We start from the raw sequence: 21,504 nt of genomic DNA on the forward strand, positions 1-21,504 counted from the left end.
GATTGAAATTATACTAGAATTCAGTCTTCCTGTGGAGACCAAGCACTTGAATGCAACAGCAGACAGCAGCTTTGGCAATACATTTGGTGTATTATGTGCAGGGAGAAAAGTTCCCCAAAGTTAACAGTACTATTGTTGCTATGGCCACATACTGCAGCACAAAATAATTAGCAAACAATGGGCAATGACGTCAAAAACATGAAAAGAATGTAATATGGGATTTTATATATCAACCATCTAGCAGAGAATAGGTTGTGAACACATTCAAAGGATATTTTTTCAAGAAAAGAAAAGCATGAAACTCCTTTGGGTTGCTGGCAGGTAGTAAGTGACAATGAGTCACGCCTGTGTTTCTGTTCCAGTTTATGGAAGTTTAGTCTATGGCTCGTAATTCAAGCAGCATTATTAGGTAAAGCTAAAAATATGCTGTACATTCAGTAATTAGCTTTAGAACCAGCTGGTCCATTTACCCCCAAGTGCAGAAAATCTACAAAGAGATGAAAATGATTTTAGTCATTTTAGTTGCTGCACTTAGCAGCTAAAGTTGAGAAGTCAGGAGCTACACTGCTATCACACTGTCATGCAAGGATAAGCAACATGGAAACCTATTTTACCCTAGATTTAAATTTCTTGACATTTGACCTTTTGTCCTACAGCTGCTATATTTAATACTATATTAAATATATTCCTGTTTTCTCTGTCTTTAAACAAGACAAGTGGGTACAATATGTGGCTGGGCTGTCACATGTATGAGCCTGGTTTCTAATAACATATAAATCAAGAAGCACTGAAAGTTATCCAGGAAAAGTCAATTGTGCAACAGGATGATGGATACTGTATGCAAATTCATAGCGGCATCCCGTGTGCGTGCACTATATGCAGTACATGTCATGAGAATGATGTATTTAAACATGAATAATGAATACATTTTGGAGATAGGGATGTTTTGAGGTGAATGGATGATGTGATTACCTACTGTGTGTGTAAAGACATCTAGGCTACTTGTGCAGATATTTGTGCAGAGATGAATCCATTTAGTACTTAGTGCCGTTTAGGTTAGTTTAAGTGTGGGAAACCTTTGGTGAAGATGTGATTTTTTGGGTTGATATTCTGTAGCAAATGGAAGAGGGGGGTTAGCAAAGACTTTCCTGCATGCTGTTGGACAAAAGGAGATACTCAGGTTTACTTTTCAGGAAGGAGTAACTAAACTGAATGGACAGGCAGAAGGAGCACGCTAGTAGCGCTACATGGCTCAGCATGAATGAAGATACATAATGATCAACCTACATGTCCAAATGAATCATTTTACATGCAGTCATAAAGCAGTTCATGAAATAGTCACAACATTCATTAATTATTTTTACTTGCTTTAATACTTTGTCTTTACCTTGTTTTGTTAGGCTGGTTTTAGGCAAAACCAATTGATTGGGTTTAAGAAAATAATATGATCTGAGTAAAAATACTAACAAAATGTAACACATTTTCTTGAATTGGCATGAAACCAGGCTCATACATTACTATGACAAGACAAATTCATCACGGCAACAAGGTCAGACTTGTGCGCACAATATTGAAAATGCTAATGACCGGATTTTAATTATTATTTTTTTGTGAGCCTTGCAATAGATAGGTGACCTGTCCAGGGTGTACCCTGCCTTTACCTTATGAAAAAAAAAAAAACCAAAAACCCAAATCAGTTTAAGTGCAGCTCATGTCACTTACATAGGCCCCAACTACAGCTTTTCTATATAGTAATTTCAGTGTGTTTTATGCCTATCTCCTTTACATTCAAGGTCAAGAATGAAATTTAGGGATTAAAATGCCAACATGCTCCAGAAGTTAAAAGAACAACTGAAATAGCAAAAACAAGTGAGCACCCTCAGTCCACTGATTAACAACCTGTGATTTTATATAAAAGCCTCACAAAATCTACTTAGTGAACTGTGAGATGGGATTATTTTGTCAAACTTTAATTTCCAAGGTCAAGTTCAGTCTTGACCTTGGAAATGAAAGGAAATTAAAGTTTGGCAAGCTCATCTCTTTTCATTTGTATTAAAAGGGGCTACTTTAAACCTCTCATGTCACATGTAAGCAGCTGTATAGCTAACAACGTATAACTCTAGTATCGTTTGTGCTACAAGACGCACACAGCATATGCACAAAGCTTAAATACATAAACAATCACCAAGCTGCTCATGTATACCGTTATAACAAACCAGTCACATCATTCAAACATCAAACACAGCTCATGCTTTTTGTGTTATTAGTCTTTTAATCATTGCTTCAAAAAGAAGACCAATCAACAGCACACAGAGTACTATACACAAACAAGGTCAGCAACAGTGAAATAAATCCTCCCCGTTCCTCCTATTTGTCTCAAGATGAGAACAAAACAAACAACAGAAAAATTCTCATAATTTGCAGTAATGAAACTACTGCCTGCTCTGTTTGGTGTTCAATACTAGGGCTAGACATAGACAGAGAGAGAAAAAGAAGTCTGGATAGAAAGCTGAAGATTGTGAGGATGCCAGTGTAAGGAACTGCTGGGGGGTGTCTGATGGGATCAGTCACCCCTGGGTGTTGAGGTCATTCAAACGCGGCCGAAAAGGGCTAGAAAAGACCACAGAGATATCATAAAATATCATATCATATATTATAAATTGTAGACTATACTGAACGGTTATGTCTTGCACAGAAAATATAAAGTTCTTTCAGCTTGTTGTGTTCATCTATGACCAAAATAATACAAAGACTTATTAAGTTTGGACACTAAACTGGTTTTGAATATTAGCTAATGGCCAGCTACTTTACTGTGGTCATACTTGTATAGTTCTATCAATTCACAATAGCATTCAGCATATAGAAAGCTACAGAGTCTTAGATACAGGCATGAACACCCTGATATTTCCTCCCAATATAGATTACTAACACCTTTCTAAGATGTATTAACAAAATGTGTTAATGCAATAAAAAATGCCAACATAAAATGTAGTGAATAGTGATTTTAATATGAATATTTCATATCTCTTTGCTATGGTTAAGGGCCCAGATTCCCACCATCTATGGAAAGAGAGAGTGGATAAAGTTACAGACAAACAATTGAATCTGAGCTTGCACAAAGTCAAGGTTTGAAGAGTTGAAATGGTTGTTTCTCTGTCAGAATAATAATTGTCCTTACTATAAAGTTTAATTAAGCCAATTAAAATGAGCTGAATTGAAATGAATTCAAATAAATGTCACTGATTATTTTTTAATTTTCATAAATTTTTAAATAAAGATGGTGTTGGCAGAATGAGCGTGAACAGAGCTCGACTGAGTGGGAGGTGAGGAGCTGCCGGTTGGAAGGGCAGGTTTCAGTATGATAATTATGTCTCTGAGGAGCAACACGAACACAGAGGTGTAATCTCACCAACTATACAACCCCCTCCCAAATTACAATCCTCTGCATGAATTACAATTATCCCATTACAGATATGACTCTCCAACCTTAACATGCTGGCTGATACTTTTTAATCCTCTTTTTAAACTAAGTTTGTCACTTTTGTATGTTATAGACAAAATAACACCATTTCACGTTTTAGTGTTAACCAGACTCACAGAGGCTTGATGAATTTCATGAGAACAAAAGCTTCATGTAACACCCGGTGGGTGTTACATGGCAATAAACTGCCATAGTTCTTCACCATGTTAAGTGTTGATATACGCATTTTCCCACGAGAAACACTTTCATGGCTAAAGTGATTTCTCTGATCTTGCACTTGACTGGTAAGCACTATACCGCAGAGCAGAGTGTATGCAAATACATCTGTAAGTGTAACACGATGGTGCACTGCAATCTGATCAACTGTAGTTCTTTTTGAAATATATCCATCTGATGCATTTATCATCCAAACGTTCTGCTGATGCTGAGCTGTAAGGACTAAACAGTAGTGAAAGAACCAGTTAGTTATATGAACAGCTATAGAAAAAAAAATGCAGAAATGCATTTTTGCAAGCATCTTGTTTTCTGCATTTTAACCAATATTTTTGTGATATTTAAAGTTCGCAGACTACACCCTTAAAACATCCAAAGTGCTTTCTACTACAAGACTCACACATTAAATCAGGCATCTTTTTCTACACCTAAGTGCCCCCTATAACATTCACATGCACACTCCCATGGAAGTATTGGGGGCACCTCAGGGTTCAACATCTTGCCCAAGGATACTTCATCAAGCAGAGCTGAGGAGCTGGGGAGCGACCCATTGCCCTTCTGATTAGCAGACAACCCGCTCTACCTCCTGAGCCACAGGAGCCTATCATGGAAACTGTATGGATACTGTAATGATGACTGGATGATGAAAAACACTCCCTAAACTTATAGGAAAAAAAGAGAAAACCAGACAAGGAGATAAAAATAAAATCCAATTCGATCAACACGACATTTGTCTGACAGGTTTGTAGAGGAAACATATCTCTGAGAGGAAACAAAAGAGACAAACTTTATGAGTAAATGAAAAGGACAATAAACTTCAGCATTCATGCATTAAATCAGTGCCACACAGCTGCCTTATAGTAGCATGTGATGTCAGTATTTATTGTGATGAACACACAAGTTAAATATATACAAGTGATACTATGGGAGGGTGAGAAAGATGTGGGGGAGTGCAAAAGAAGAGCAAAAAGAGAATGATAACGGTACATCAGCAGAGTAAATACTCTGATAAATCACAGAGGAGACAGAGCTGTCGAATAAATTTATCCCAGCCCATTATTCCCTCTTGTATCTCCCACCACAGGAGGCATAAAGAGTGTGTGTGAATGTGTGAGTGCCTCCGCAAGAAAGAGTGATGATGAAGATGACCCTGGCACTGACGTATATAGCAACACAGGGGCACACGCACACGCACGACATCCGCGACACGACGCCACTAAACATTCCCTTGAAACACCATCACATACACACGACATCAGGTAATTGGGGCCCCTGGGCTCGGGTGCCAAGGGTGCGCATTTCTTGCAGAGAGGCAGATAAATCAACTGTTAATAAGCCGGCAAGTGCAGAGTTTCTATTTATGACTGCTCTTTCTCCACAAGGCCAGTGTCACTAGCCCAAATGTGGTCTCTCATGCTGACAAACACCCCTATTCACATATGCACACACACCTACACACACATTCAGACGGTCCTCAGGCAGAGGACCCCAGCATACCCCTGCCCCTGGATGTCAAGGAGAAGATAAAGCTTCTCCTGTAATGCAATATATTCAGCATTTTTCATCAGTTCATGCTTTTTCCTATTAAATCATAATGGAGAAAGGATCTCAGCTAAATCTACCCCTCTGACACGCACACATACAGAGTCGATGTCAGCGATGTCAGGCTTCATTGGTAGCTAGACCTCAGTATGGCAGCACAGTAGAGGACAGTATTGATTCATCCAGCGAAAAGTCACCTTCTTCCTCACCCCACCCCAGCAGCCGCCTCGAGGGCCCCGGTCATTCCACTCAGCCAATTTGTATGGCTGTTGTTATTATTAGTGTTTCTCTGGTATAGCGCTTTGGTCTAGGGGCACGGACACACCGCTTTATGATGCCGCGCCTAATAAACATCATTGTGATTTTCCCAGGCTAGTAATTAAGTGTGGGGCTAATTTGTCATAGTTAGTTAGCGTGGCGCGATGCCAGGAGAGGGCTGCCTGGGAGGGGTACGGTGGCTGAGAAGGCCAGGAGCTTAACACAGACTTTTCATATAGAGCCAAAGCTGCATAACGACATTGACGCTGGGCTGGGCATGACAGAGGGCATGGGGTTCCATATGCAGACCCTGATGTGGACATTTCTGTGTACATGATTACAATAGATTTTTATGATTATGGGGGTATTGGGGAGCAAAAGCTTAGAATTTCAATGTGATTCAGTGTTTTCTGTTTTGTTTGACTTTTTATTTTAAGCACATCTTAAAATGTGTCTGTGTGTAGACAAGGTTGTGTATATATCTGTACAAAACTGTGTCTCAAGGCTAAGGGGAGGAAGAAAAGTGGAAAACAATTGGCAAGCAAATCAGAATGGAGAAATGTATTTAGATTAGGCTATACATGCAGCTGAATCACTGTTTACAGACATTATAGTAAAAACACATTAAGCCTAAAGAGAGAGGGTGAAAAAAGAAGTGCTACTCATATAACCGAGTTAATCATTTTGCCTCAGAGGTATTGTATATCTGCAAAAAGATCTAATTTGAACGCGTTTATAGTCCCACTGCTTATAAAAGAAATCATGACAAATTAATAGGGACGGTAATAAAGGTTCTGTAGTGCAGGGATTCAGGTGCTGCCCCATGATTGCAAACTATTCATCCCCCCGCCCAAAAAGGACAGGGTTTTAATGAAGTAACTTTATAACAGAAAACACTCTTCCTCAAAATAACAGAAATTACATTATTGGCATACAAGCTATGACTCTGTCAAAAGTTAGTATGTGTAACAGTTTTGTACTGTTCTCTAATGGCGTCCATGTAACTGCAGGAAACAAATGTAAGGGGAAACAAACCTGAAACTCATTAGAGCAAATGTTATCCATCATATTCTCGCTCTCTACTGCAGTCTGAATTTATCTTAAAATTATTTTGTACATTTAATGGCCCTCTGAGGTTTTGGCCCATTACAGAAAGATTTGGTTTAGGGCCAGCATTTTACATTTTAAATGGAATACATTAAGCTCCTTTCCAGTGTTTATATTTTTATTCCAGGGCTGTACTAGATTTGCATTATTCACATTTTTAACTAATCCTTACTTATTAATTATAAGGCCTTGGTTCAGCCCCTCTGTCTGAAACTAGCCATTTTAGCTCCTCTCACTTAAAAGCTGCCCGCCCTTTAAACCAATTTTCTTCAGACTGGCTGCCCCGTGCAAACCGAAGGGTTAAACAGCAGGGGAGTGAAACTGCTGTGCTCAAAGCCGAAATCGTATACCTAAGACCATACTAAAGATATTGCCTCCATATGACATCATAAAAACCCAAGAGTTGAAGAAGTCTTTCTAAAATGAGGGTTGAGCCTTTCTCCATCTCCAAGCATCCACCATTGGAGCAGCGCATTTAATTTAAGCTCTAACACTTTCAAAGATCGCATCACCTCTGTATACAGTCAAATCTGACAGACCAGCTTCTTTAGAGTTTAGTTTAGTTTAGTCCTGTGGAATTAAGTTGTACTTTTTAAAAAAGTTGCATCTGTTTTCATAGTTTCTGTATTTAATGGTAATGTATTGCATGCCTAAAGCAAAGAGGCTTACTGTAATTCAGTTTTACCATCCATCCTCACACTCTCACCGACTCATTGAGAATCTGCAGCAGCTAGAACGCAAATTGTGTCTGATTCAAATAACTTATGAGAGATAGATTATGGAGTCGTAATTTTATTAACATTTAACTGCCACAGTCAATTCTGCACACCATTAAATGAAGCCTATGTGTAAGTTAAATAAGGAAGATCTGTAATCAGTCATCTGTCTGCTTTCCTGGATGTTATTTTGCTTTTCTGTTCTCTACATTCCTAATGCTTTCCCACGCTGTCAATTTCAATACTGTCATCAGTATTTTAGTCTAATCATCTTCTTGCCTGCTTTCTTTGGGCCAATCAGCCTCCACAGTGCAAAATTTAAATCTGTGCTCTCCGTCATTCTCCCTTACAGACTCTCATTGGTGGAAAACAACTCATCCCCATCTCCACCTCACAGACACCTCAGTCGTAACGACATCCAAGCCTCAGTCTTCATCTTCACCACCAGTGTCTAGACTTCTGGGTGTTCCTGCCTAAACCCCGTCACCAGTGGGATTCTGTTCTTCCATGTTGAGTCATCGGAATCTAATCGCCAAATATATTAATCTCTCTATCTCAATAAGTCATGTTCACTTCTTTCAGATCTCTCAATCTTGAATTCATATATGTGTATGATGTAGTACAGTTGTATGTTAACCATGTCTTAATATAAATTCAGTCCCATATTGTACACAGTGTTGGCATAAGCATGTGATTAACTAGGCCAACTATAGAAACTGAGTTAGACATGCAAGTGATGGACAACCCAGCATTCATTCAGTTCTGAAATGATAATCACATTAAATAAAACAGAACATTAATCTTGACGTCATGGACAATTTAGAATCTCTACACCGTCAGACACACCATCATGTCAACTTTGTTTTCACAGATGCACAGTATGTCGATGATGTGGACACACTCAGTCAGTACCAAGTCAATGAACAGCTCTCCTCTTCCAAGCTCTTCTATTATTGCATATCATCATGCAGATCTGAAATTGTTAGCTGTGCCCACCAGCTTTTCATCTACAAAAGATTGTCTGATTAGACTCTATCAAGTTGCTGTAAGAAAGCTCTGATGCGTCACCGCAACTGAGAATCTGATCTGTCTCTGATTGCTTTCAGTGACATACACAATTACCCAGCTGCTTCCTGTGATTAAACAAACTCTCCTGTTTCTAGGCCATTTCCTTCTTGTCCTCTTCTTCATCCTTTGCTTTTTTTTGCATTAATCCACCTGTCCACTCCCTCTCATTTCCCTAGTTTAAATCACAAAAATCAGCTATGAATTCTGTCCTCCCATAGGAGCCCAGCATGAGTAGATGTCTCTCTTTTTTTCCTCTTGTACTTTCCCATTGTAGTGTATATTTCAGTGTTTTTCTGTAACGCTACCGATCTCCGACCTGTATCCCCATGTGATGTCTGTGCTGTGTGTGTAAGGTCGGGGAGGGGGGGGTCCCATTTCACTGCAGGGCAACCTGCACGTGGCGAATAAAGCCTTGATTGATTGATTGATTGATTGATTGATTGATTGATTGATTGATTGATTGATTGATTGATTGATTGATTGATTGAAATCCCTCATCTATTTACCGTGCAGACAAAAGTAATATAGTTTACAGATACACCCATGATATTTGCAAAGCCACATTTCCACAGAAACAGGAATTAAACAACGTTGAACACCTCAACTGCTCATAATTAATGGAATCTTTATTCACATTTATAATAAATATAACTAAACTTTCAAGGTGACTTGCTAAGTGATATTGAAGCTCACAGAACTGAGCTTCCAATTTTTAATAAAACTCTCTCAGCAGTGCTGCTTTTTAGCAGTCATGTTCAAACCAGGATCAGTGCTCACACTGAGTGGTTGAAGGGGCCTTCACACTGTTTGAATTGGTCTTTATTTTAATTTTTGTTGTTATGTATGGTAGTAACTTCCAGTATCACTAAATAATGTACATTAGATATGTATCCAGCATTTCCACCTCCAAGTCCGAAAGCATGGAATCGTCTCTCCAGCTTGGGGATGGGAGGAGTTACTGTTCCAGCCAGAGGAGTTCAAGTATCTGCTAATGCTAATATATTGCTAATGAGTGGAGTGAGGGGTGTAGGGGATGAACTAGCAAACAGATTGGTCCAGCATCTGTAGTGATAAAGCCACTGTACTGACCTGCTGTAATGAAGAGGGACTTGGGTGTGAAGGCAAAGATTTATAATTACTGGTCAATCTTCATTCCTACCCTACCAGTGACTACAAGAATGAGATCAAGGATTGAGTGGTGGCAATTAGCTTCCTCTGAAGGGTGTCTGAGCTTAGCCTTAGAGCTGGGAAAAGAACTCAGTCACCAAGAAAGTGCTAAGAGTAACACACAGGTGCCTTGCATCAAAAAGAATGAGTTGAGGTGACTCAAGGTACTCCACCTCACTGAGGTATTTCATTCATTTCATACTGGGAGGGGAACCCGGAGCCTGACCCAGGACACACTGGATATATTATGTGTCTCGGGTAGCTTGGGAATAAGAGAGAGCTCTGTGCTTCTCTGCTTAGACTGCTGCCCCCTGAACCAGACCCAGATAAGTGGTAGAAACGGATGAATTGATGGTGCTTCTGCAAAAGCAGAATCCACTCCATAATGGAATATGTAAACCCCCATGAAATTAGCAGAATCTTGTAACTGTAACTGATTTTATGAGTGTTTAAGTCGAGAGAAATCATAGACAGAGGAAGAGCATAATACACTGTAATGCTACCAGTGGGTCCAAGTTGGTGTGCTTGTGAATGTAACTCATGAACCACATGACTGAATGTCAGAAATCAGCTACAGTTGGATTCCTTCAATAAAACCATCTTCAGCATGTCCCATAACACCTATTTCTGCCACATTAGATTTTATGGCAAATTAGATTTTATGTCCAAGTTAAAACAGAAATTCTCAGTATTCAGTAAATCTACACAAATGAGCTTCAGACCAAGCCGTATAGAAGTTACCACATTCCTTCTTGAAAGCATTTGTCACAGAAATAACTTGTCAAGTAAATTGCAGTGGTTGCCATGGCCACTCAAGTGTTTTTTCTGTTCTTTTCTTTTTTTAATAGGTTTTTAAAAAACACACACCTAGAAACACAAGTGCACTTAGTGTGTGTCTGTGTCTCAGTCTCTTCTTTGCACTTTCTTTATCCTCTGGCCACATTTCTCGTCAGCTAATTTACCCTCTTCTTCATTTTGCCACCCCCTTCTTTGCTCTTTCGATCCTCTCCTCACTCAATCATCTTCTCACACCCTGCTTTTCATTTTCATCTTCTTTCATCCTCTTCCTATTATGTGTCACTTCATTTGTCTTCAAACCACTCTTTTCCTGCTTTCCACATTCATAACACCTTTTTCCCTCTCTCAGGCTTACCTCACAGACTTAGTGCCTGATTTCACTACTCTCACTTAACCTCTACATCCTCTCCCAGCTTCACATGTCCTCTACCTTCTTGCTCTTTTCACTTTTCCTTTTGACCCAGTCACCCACTTTGTGAGGTCTTTATGTGGGAGTTGACCAAGTATACTGATGGATACTGTTGGATGGGATTTTTTTCTGTAATTATGCTGACTATAAACCATTAAGGCACTCAGGTCACAGTAGTAATATTGTCCTCATGTGGACATAAAGAACCATAAATGTTCCTATAATTTCTTCAGACTTCAGATTGTTATTTTTCGGACAGGCCTTGTCCTTCTCCTGCTCTTAATCCTTATGTACTTTACATCCTCTCCCTAAAAAATGGAAGGAAAAGGAAAGTAGTACAACATGTCAAATGTAGAGAGCATGTCAAATGTTTGTAGTCTGATATTGCATTTTAATATACTTAATTTGAACTTTGCACTCACTTTAAGGGGCACATTTACCAATTTGCTACACAGTGTTGGGAACTATGCAGTTTTATGGCAGTTTTTTTATGCAGTTTTTTTCAGCTGCTCAAACTCCTTTGTCTTATTTTTTGATAATTAGACAGACACAGACTTTAGCACCATGACTTTTTAAACGTTTTGTCACTGTAACACAGACAGAATGTGGTTTTGGTCTTGCTGAGCAAAGACTTTCTCTCGATGGGAGAACATTTAAAGACTGATACATATTGTTCAATACTTATGATGCATGTATTTCTATTTTGGTCTTCCCCTACTTTTTTTAGCCTAACAAATGCAGCATTCATGATTTCAAAGGAGAATTTCAATTTTTAATTTATCAGACCACTTGACAGTCTTTTCCATCTTGCCTCAGTCAATCTTTAACAAGCTCGTGCTTTAAAGAAGCACAGAGAAGGCAGATTATTTGCTTCTCTGTGTGTCTGTGTTTGTGTGACTCAAAGAGCTTTAACTTGTACTGAGCTGTGAGTACTGACAATGGAAATGTTCCTGAGCCCATATAGTAAGTATGCACTGCAAAAACTACTAATTTGAGATTATGGCAATTTAATATCAGTTTGTGTGTGAATCATTTAAATTTCTTATGTACTATAATATATATAATATAATAAATGTACTACAGATGATGAAATTTCCAAATTCTTGGTAATTTTATATTGAGAAACATTAGCCGTGAATGGCTAGGCTTCTTGTTCAAGCAGTCTTTTATAGAATTCCTGCCTCATATTTACTAGTGAAAAACTTGTGGGACAGAAAACCTTTCCAGTCTTTTTCAAAATTGTTTCTCCAATTTTAAAATAAGCATTTATTAAAAACAAATCCATATTTTTTTGTTATTTTTCATAACATTTTCAATGAAAAATAACCTTTAAATTATGTTTTTGTATTTAAATGAAAGCTTTAAATTATTTGCAAATCATTGTGCTCTTCTTTTATTTAAATTTGATACTTTTCCTCGAGTTTTTTTGAAAGGTGGTTGTAATTTTCCAAGATTCTCCAGTGCCTGTGTGTGAGTTACAAAGACTTATGGGAGTGCATATATCAGATTAGCTTCACTGAATCATTTACTAAATATTGAAAAGGTTAAGCCTGACAGGAAATTATCATAGGCCTATATAGTTTCTCCATTTCCCTCCCACATGTGTACAGTATTTAAATGTATTTATGCCAGTGTGCATGTGTATGAGTGAGTCTGTGTGTGCATTTTCGCAAAGCAGCATCTCATAAGCACAACAAATCATACACTAACTTCACTGGCACAAGGCATTTACCAAAACGGCCATCAGCATTTTAATGACAAAGTCTAATCTATTTATGGCCAGAGTAAATTATTACAGCGGACTCTTGATATTCCCCACAACACACAGAAATTTACATGGCTCGCTCAATTCTGCTGATGGCAACTCTATGCTAATGGCGTTGGAATTTTCTGTGCACCTTTCCAAACAAGCCCATCACACTGAGGTTTAGGTGGATGAGTCAGGGGAAGCATATGTGCCAAAGCATGTATGCATATCACTGCCGCATGCAACTTTTCATATTCTTAAGAAGGTATGCATGGTTATCTTTCAACTTGAATGCATACGCTGACCGTGTGCACTCTTTCAACTTTGTCAAGAGCCTCTGCAGTTTTTCTATTGCTGACTTTGAGATAATTGCCAGTCTTAATCAACGTGTCCGGCAGATAAACCCAATTTCTCTTCCGATGTCCTATTGTAGGTCTTCTCTGTGTTTGTCACATTGTAAACACTGGACATATGTTCTTTTGTTCAAAAAAAGCAGCATAACTTATGTGCAGAAGGATTTATATCAAATACTAAGGGCCCTTCTATTTAAAGGCTCCACAAATGCAACACTTGGTTTCACAGTGCTTTGCCTTAGTTGAGGAATTTCTTGTAATTACTGAGTATTCTTGTACTACAAGTGCAGAGACATCAGTTTTACATGATTTAGATGATAGATTTTGAAAAGGACCTTCATGTAACCATGACAAAAAGAGCAAGTATTACTTTCTCTTTTCACTAAATTGAAGCAATAGTGTGGAAGTATGAGAACAGATACATTATGTGGCCCCTTCTCAATATTCTAACCACCAACTATTCCACCACCATCACATTATCTTTAAGGAAATTGTATTTTAAATGTAAGAAATCCCCTTACTTTGCTTCAGTGAGTATCTACAAATGCACATTTTTTTGGATTCAGTTTGAGAAACTAAATTGAGGATTAGGCCAAATCATTTTAGATAACTTTGCCAGGGCATTTATTTTGCAATTGGAACCAATGATATATCTGAATATTTAGTCAAACATATTGTTTGCATGAGTGGTTTCAATTTTTCTAAGCTAGTTTAAAAAACAAAAAAACAATGTATTTAACATCCTTAAAGCCTATTCAGCATTACAGTAAAATATAGATTTCAAAATTTCTATTTGAAAATATTATAAAACGATGCAAGAACAATCTAAGAATAATCTTAGGCAGTGTGTGGGCTATTGCTTTGTGCAATTGTGCTCATGAATCATCTTGCATCACTTCTATTCTTGCTGAGGTGTGAAAAGAAGATATTACACCTTCTGGTATGCAAGTATGAAAATGATGAAAATGTCTACTCTCCTTATACTCACAGTTCTAGACACTTAAAAGTCATACAAACAGAATAAAGGTCATACAATTAAAACCTACATCTTTAACAATTAGAAAAAAACAAACCAAATCAAAACAAAACTATGGAAATTAAAGGAAAGAAATTAAATTGCAGCAATCATTTTGGCTAAACGTAACCAGGAATCAGACAATCAAACACTGTATGTGACACTAATACAAGAACAAACCTGTTGAATCCCAGAGCAGTCTGTTGTATTCTTTGGCATGCGGGGAAACAGTTTATGTACATACGATGTTGAGCACACTTTTTTCCAGTGGGTCTAAACAAGCTTGTCCAACAGTCTCAAGCACAGAGAGAGAGCCAACACTATGAAAACACTACTCCATTCCCCAGCACTGGTCATATTTCTCAAGTAAACCTGAGGTTTATTACTTTCATCCTGTAGTACTGAGCTAAAAGATGAGCTTATATCCAAAAAACAAAGTTGAAAAGATTTGTCCATTCATTACTTGGTGTTACTGATAACATGATACCTGCTGCATCCGTGGGTTGGATGGGACACTGTGGTATTAAAACTACTACTACCAATGTAATCAATAACTGACCATGATTACCATTAAAATAAATGACACAGACTATTGACTTGCTGACCAAACTCTAGTTTCTGTCAAGGAGATAGTGGTAAAATACATCATCACTCTGCTTATCAGTGGCTGAGGGCCATAAATCTACCTTTTCCCTTGAGCATTTTAAATAGCTGCAGCTGTGTACGTTAGTGTTGAAATAGGTCTTGTGCACAGCCCAGGGACCTGCCACAACTATGTGCTAAACTGGGCATCTTAATGAAATAAAAAGGCTGCATGTAACATTGAGGTGCCGGTAAAGGATAGAGTTGTCCCCAGTGACACAGAAAAATGCATTTAATGTGTTTTGGCTCTATGAGAAAATGTATTTCTCCCAGCCTCCCTTAGCAGCGGCAGAAAGGAGGGAAGGAGAGAAAGAAAGAGGAGAGAACAAAGAAGCAAAAAACAAGCATGCTTGAATATAGGAAACCGGAGGGAGAGAAGGAGGGGGACGAAACAACCATCAAGAAAAAACAGGGTGAGGAAAATAGTCAAGGGAGGAGGCGGAAAACAGAAAACACAGTGTTTGCAAATCAAAAATTAAAAGCATAAGCATGCTATACACCAGAGGATGTCCCAAAGGTATAATGGGCCTTTCAGCCCCTTTATTTGGGGAAAACAGGTAAATACAATAACAACTTGAACCCCTGCCATCATTTACAGCAGTGTTTGAGGGTGCAAACCTAGAAATATTAGAAGGACAGTTACCTTACTGTCATAACGCCAGGTCTGTCTTACTTTACTAACTGCATCAAAAAGCAACTAATGATCAAAGTATTGAATATTAACTTTCACAAGGCCATTTCTCACAAATCTCTAACAAGGCCCCAGTAACACAATAAACTAATGACTGTACTAAAGCTGTGTACTCAGAACAAACTTTCTTGATCACAGCTCCACAGTACATAATCATTCTGATTGGCATATATAATTTTTCAGATTTTGTTCTGTGACAAAATCTCAAAGCTCATAGATGGAGTGAGAAACTCTGTGAGGAACAGTCGTAACCAATGATTTTGCCCCATGTTAAATTATTTTTACCTTCTATAAATGAAATGCCATCAAATTGTGAGTGGAGGTTTCTCTGAAATATGACTCACATTCAATCACATACAGTATTCAGTGTTGAAGATTTGCAAATAATAATAGGAATAACCTTAAAATAATGAAAATCCTTTGCTGGAAAAAAGCACTGTTGGTGACATTTGCATAAGGGTTGAAAGAAAAGAGCCATGACGAGTAAACAAACAAAAGGCTATTTACATTACAACGTGAACACATTTCCAAACCTAATTTTCTTCTTTCCTGCCTTTGCTGGCATATCGATACATGTTTGGTACATTACTTCTACCGTTAAGTAGGATAAGATGGCAAGAAGCCATTGGCAGGCACTAGCACAGAGTCATGTGGATTTATGAACAGCAAACCAGTCATAAAAGTATTGCTCTATAATGCTGGTAGAGGTCACAGAGTGCCTTTAAAAACAGGGGATGATCTCCTCACAGTTCCATAAATACCTTTTAAATGAACAAATCCTCTGGGCGTCACAAGTTATGAAAACAAACATGAAATATTCTTGTCTTACGGCGATTATACTTCTGCCAAAAACTAATGAGTTTTTCACTTACTCATAGTCTAACTACTGAAAAATTTCACAAAAATCAGGTTAATCTTTTTGAGTTATTGAGTTAACATATGTAGCATGATACTGGAGAGAACCAATACATTTCTAACCACATAAAGCCGCACAGAGGAGGGGATTAATTTATAGCTAATTAGATTATCACTGCAGATTTCATTTATATGTATAATCTTACACATACACGGAGTCCTGCACAATGTATTTGGGAACAACTCGAGGTGTAAGGTAGTGTGAAAATACCAAGAAGTTTTCATGTTATCATAAACTTTTCTGGTGATATGAGTAGGTATATTAGGAAAGATTAAATTTATTTTAGTTATTTTTTTGCATTTTTTTAACCAGCAAAGCAGAATCCTACATTTTATAGAACTTGTGCTTGAGCAAATGACAAGTAACACACTCAACAAAAATAATAGTACTCACCACCCTGATCAGTGCTGACGGTGATGATGGCCACCTGTCGAGGGAACGAGCTCATGTCTGACACACCATTAAGCGACTCGATCTCAAAGGTGTAGTTGGCGTGTGCGGAAAAATCCATGACAGTGACAGTGGCGTTGGTCAGGCCTAACGGTCCTGGCAAGAAGCGAAGCTCGTCTTCACACAGCTGGCAGTGGTCGGGCTCTGGGCCGCATCGTTTACACTGGACGTTGTAAGTTAGGTCCCTGCGACCTCCTGTGTCGCTGGGGGGAGACCACTCCAGCAGCAGGCAGGTGTCGTTCAGGTTAAATATCAGATTTCGTGGAGGAGATGGAGGGCCTACAAAAGAGCAAAAATTCATAAACTGATAAAAGAACTGAAAATGAATATTTCAAAAGAAATATGGGTAGCTCTTTCTATTATAGCTCAGTAGTATTGTTGTAAAAGTAGCATAATAACATGGAAACAAGCAGGGAATTAACCACAGATGTTTCCTGGTGATCCTCAGATAACTTGAAGTTTGGAATTAGAGTTAGAGGGCATTTTGCTGATTCCTGGTTATTACAAAGAAAGTTACCTGTGTAGGTTCCTAGTCATCCAGGTCATGGAAAGAAACGTGACTGGACTTCTTAAAGAAGACAACTTAAAGAAGTCTAGTCGATTTCTTTCCAAACTCCTTAGACTACAATAAAGTTCTTCAGGTTTTTACAGTTAATAATCCACAGCATCAAATATAGGATTTATATTGTTACCGTTAAACAGAGAGGAATGCTGAAGGCATAGGGTTGGATTAATTATATTCTAACATGTTAAAGCATCAGCTAAGATTACCTTATTGTCAAGTGGTTACTACCACAAGTCAGTATATAAAAAATGTAAATGCATAAATATTCCTATTATATTACTAGGTGTTTATAATCGTGATAACAATATATTTTATATATATACTTTATATAAACTTTCTATAAAATATTACATAGACATAGACTCTTGGTGTTCGCTCGCTCTGCGGTAGAGTATCACTTCCTGTTCCTGCTCAAACACGGTGGTGTTTCTGAGTAACTTATCTGCTTAGCAATTTAATTAAAAACTTTTAAATACATTCTGTTTTCATAGTATAATCCTCACGTGCTTCATCCGAAGCACCCTTTCTGTGTACTCACTACCTAATTTATAGCCAAAGTATTCACTCACTGTCTCTGTACTGTTTAGCTAGCTTAGCTTAGCTCGTAGCCGACTCGTTAGCACCATGGCTACTTCACCTGTCCCTCCTGCACTTTCCTGCTCATTGTGTCAGATGTTTAGTTACTCCTCGGCCTCCTTTAGCAGTAATGATACCTGTAACAAATGTAGCATATTTGCAGCTCTGGAGGCCAGGATTACTGAATTGGAGACTGGCCGCACCCTTCATTCACCCGTAGCTAGCCAGGCCCCTGTAGCTGGTGCAGCCGAAGATAGCGTAGGCCCCGCTAGCTGTTCCCCGGCAGACCCCAAGCAGCTGGGGAAAGAGGGCGGCTGGGTGACGGTGAGGAGGAAGCATAGTCCAAACAGAAGCCCCAGGTACACCACCAACCTGTTCATGTGTTCAACTGTTTTTCCCCACTCGGCGACACACCCGCCGGGGTCAAACTCTGGTAATTGGTGATTCTGTTCTCAGACATGTGAAGCTAGAGACACCGGCAACCATAGTCAATTGTCTTCCAGGGGCCAGAGCAGGCGACATTGAGGGAAATTTAAAACTGCTGGCTAAGGGTAAACGTAAATTCAGTAAAATCATAATTCACGTCGGCAGTAATGACACCCGGTTACGCCAATCGGAGGTCACTATAATCAATATTAAATCGGTGTGTAACTTTGCCAAAACAATGTCGGACTCTGTAGTTTTCTCTGGTCCCTCCCAATCAGACCAGGAGTGACATGTTTAGCCGCATGTTCTCCTTAAATTGCTGGCTGTCTGAGTGGTGTCCCAGAAACGATGTGGGCTTCATAGATAATTGGCAAACCTTCTGGAGGAAACCTGGTCTTGTTAGGAGAGACGGCATCCATCCCACTTTGGATGGAGCAGCTCTCATTTCTAGAAATATGGACCAATTTATTAAACTCTCCAGAGTTGGGACCAGGAAGCAGAGTTGCAGTCTTACACACCTCTCTGCAGCTTCTCTCCTCCTGTTACCCCCCCTCCCCAAAAAAACCCATCTCCATAGAGACTGTGTCAGCTCCCAAACAGACAAAAAACAAACTAAAACCAGCAATAAACAACTTAAACATAAAAATCACAAAGAAAGAACAATACAGTATCCACATCTGAACCAAAGAGTAAAACAGTGAAATGTGGATTATTAAATATTAGGTCTCTCTCCTCCAAGTCTCTGTTAGTACATGACTTAATAATTGATCAACAAATCGATTTACTCTGCCTTACAGAAACCTGGTTGCAGCCGGATGATTATGTTAGTTTAAATGAATCAACACCCCCGAGTCATTCTAACTACCAGAAATCTCGAAGCACAGGCCGAGGGGGTGGTGTGGTCTGATTTCTCAGACTTTTTATCTGATTTAGTGCTCAGCTCTGATAAAATTATTATTGTGGGTGATTTTAACATCCATGTAGATGCTAAGAATGACAGCCTCAACATGGCATTTAATCTGTTATTAGACTCAATTGGCTTCTCTCAAAATGTAAAAGAACCCACCCACCACTTTAATCACACTCTAGATCTTGTTTTAACATATGGCATAGAAACTGAACATTTAACAGTGTTTCCTGAAAACCCTTTCCTGTCTGATCATTTCCTGATAACATTTACAATAATTGATTACACAGCAGTGGAGAGTAGACTTTATCACAGTAGATGTCTTTCTGAAAGCGCTGTAACTAAGTTTAAGAATATAATCCACCCACTGTTATCATCTTCAATGCTCTGTACCAAGATAGAGCAGAGCAGCTACCTGAACGCTACACCAACAGAGGTCGATTATCTTGTTAATAATTTTACCTCCTCACTACGTACAACTCTGGATACTGTAGCTCCTGTGAAAACTAAAGCCTCAAATCCGAAGTACCTGACTCCGTGGTATAATTCTCAAACACGTAGCCTAAAGCAGATGACTCGTAAACTGGAGAGGAAATGGCGTGTCACAAATTTAGAGGATCATCATTTAGCCTGGAGAAATAGTGTGCTGATTTATAAGAAAGCCCTCCGCAAAGCCAGAACATCTTACTATTTGTCACTGATTGAAGAAACCATCCCTTTAACGCTAACTAGCAATGACTTTATGAACTTCTTCACAAATAAAATTTTAATCATTAGAGAAAAAATTACCAATAATCATCCCACAGATGTAATATCATCTACAGCTACTCTTAGTATCATGGATGTTAAGTTAGACTCTTTTTCTCCAATTGATCTTTCTGAGTTAACTTCAATAATTACTTCTTCCAAACCATCAACGTGTCTTTTAGACCCCATTCCTACAAAACTGCTCAAAGAAGTCCTGCCATTAATTAATTCTTCGATCTTAAATATGATCAACCTATCTCTAATAATCGGCTATGTACCACAGGCCTTCAAGGTGGCTGTAGTTAAACCTTTACTCAAAAAGCCATCTCTAGACCCAGCAGTCTTAGCTAATTATAGGCCAATCTCCAACCTTCCTTTCATATCAAACATCCTTGAAAGAGTAGTTGTCAAACAGCTAACAGATCATCTGCAGAGGAATGGCTTATTTGAAGAGTTTCAGTCAGGTTTCAGAGCTCATCACAGCACAGAAACAGCTTTAGTGAAGGTTACAAATGATCTTCTTATGGCCTCTGACAGTGGACTCATCTCTGTGCTTGTCCTGCTAGACCTCAGTGCTGCGTTCGATACCGTCGACCATAATATTCTATTAGAGCGATTAGAACATGCTGTAGGTATTACAGGTACTGCACTGCAGTGGTTTGTATCATATCTATCTAATAGACTCCAATTTGTACATGTAAATGGAGAGTCCTCTTCACACACTAAGGTCAATTATGGTGTTCCACAGGGTTCAGTGCTAGGACCAATTCTGTTTACATTATACAAGCTTCCCTTAGGCAGCATCATTGGAAGACATAGCATAAATTTTCACTGCTATGCAGATGACACGCAGCTCTATCTATCCATGAAGCCAGGTAACACACACCAATTAGTTAAACTGCAGAAATGTCTTAAAGACATAAAGACCTGGATGGCCGCTAACTTTCTGCTTCTTAATTCAGATAAAACTGAGGTTATTGTACTCGGCCCTGACAATCTTAGAAATATGGTATCTGACCAGATTCTTACCTGGATGGCATTACCTTGGCCTCCAGTAACGCTGTGAGGAACCTTGGAGTCATTTTTGACCAGGACATGTCCTTCAACGCACATATTAAACAAATATGTAAGACTGCTTTCTTCCATTTGTGCAACATCTCTAAAATTAGAAATATCCTGTCTCTTAGTGACGCTGAAAAACTAGTTCATGCATTTATTACTTGAGGCTGGACTACTGTAATTCATTATTATCAGGATGTCCTAAAACTCGCTGAAAAGCCTTCAGTTAATCCAAAATGCTGCAGCAAGAGTACTGACAGCGACTAGAAAGAGAGAGCATATTTCTCCTGTTTGGCTTCCTTCATTGGCTTCCTGTTAAATCCAGAATTGAATTCAAAATCCTGCTCCTCACATACAAGGTCTTAAATAATCAGGCCCCATCTTATCTTAATGACCTTGTAGTACCATATCATCCTATTAGAGCACTTCGCCTCGCACTGCAGGCCTACTTGTTGTTCCTAGAGTATTTAAAAGTAGAATGGGAAGGAGAGCCTTCAGTTTTCAAGCCCTCTTCTGTGGAACCAGCTTCCAGTTTGGATTCGGGAGACAGACACTATCTCTACTTTCAAGATTAGGCTTAAAACTTTCCTTTTGCTAAAGCATATAGTTAGGGCTGGACCAGGTGACCCTGAATCCTCCCTTAGTTATGCT

General features: G+C 38.8%; 1 protein-coding gene across 1 annotated transcript in view; it reads right to left on the minus strand.

Annotated features, from left to right (window-relative positions):
- The window catches only part of epha6 (eph receptor A6), a 178,467-nt gene that overhangs the window by 63,611 nt on the left and 93,352 nt on the right, over nucleotides 1–21,504 (minus strand). Inside the window, exon 5 of the mRNA XM_039599594.1 lies at nucleotides 16,517–16,852. Within this exon, the coding sequence (XP_039455528.1) occupies nucleotides 16,517–16,852 (336 nt within the window). The remainder of the gene's footprint in view (nucleotides 1–16,516; nucleotides 16,853–21,504) is intronic.

Source organism: Oreochromis aureus, linkage group 16, assembly GCF_013358895.1.
Source record: "Oreochromis aureus strain Israel breed Guangdong linkage group 16, ZZ_aureus, whole genome shotgun sequence".
NCBI classification, from domain to species: domain Eukaryota; kingdom Metazoa; phylum Chordata; class Actinopteri; order Cichliformes; family Cichlidae; genus Oreochromis; species Oreochromis aureus.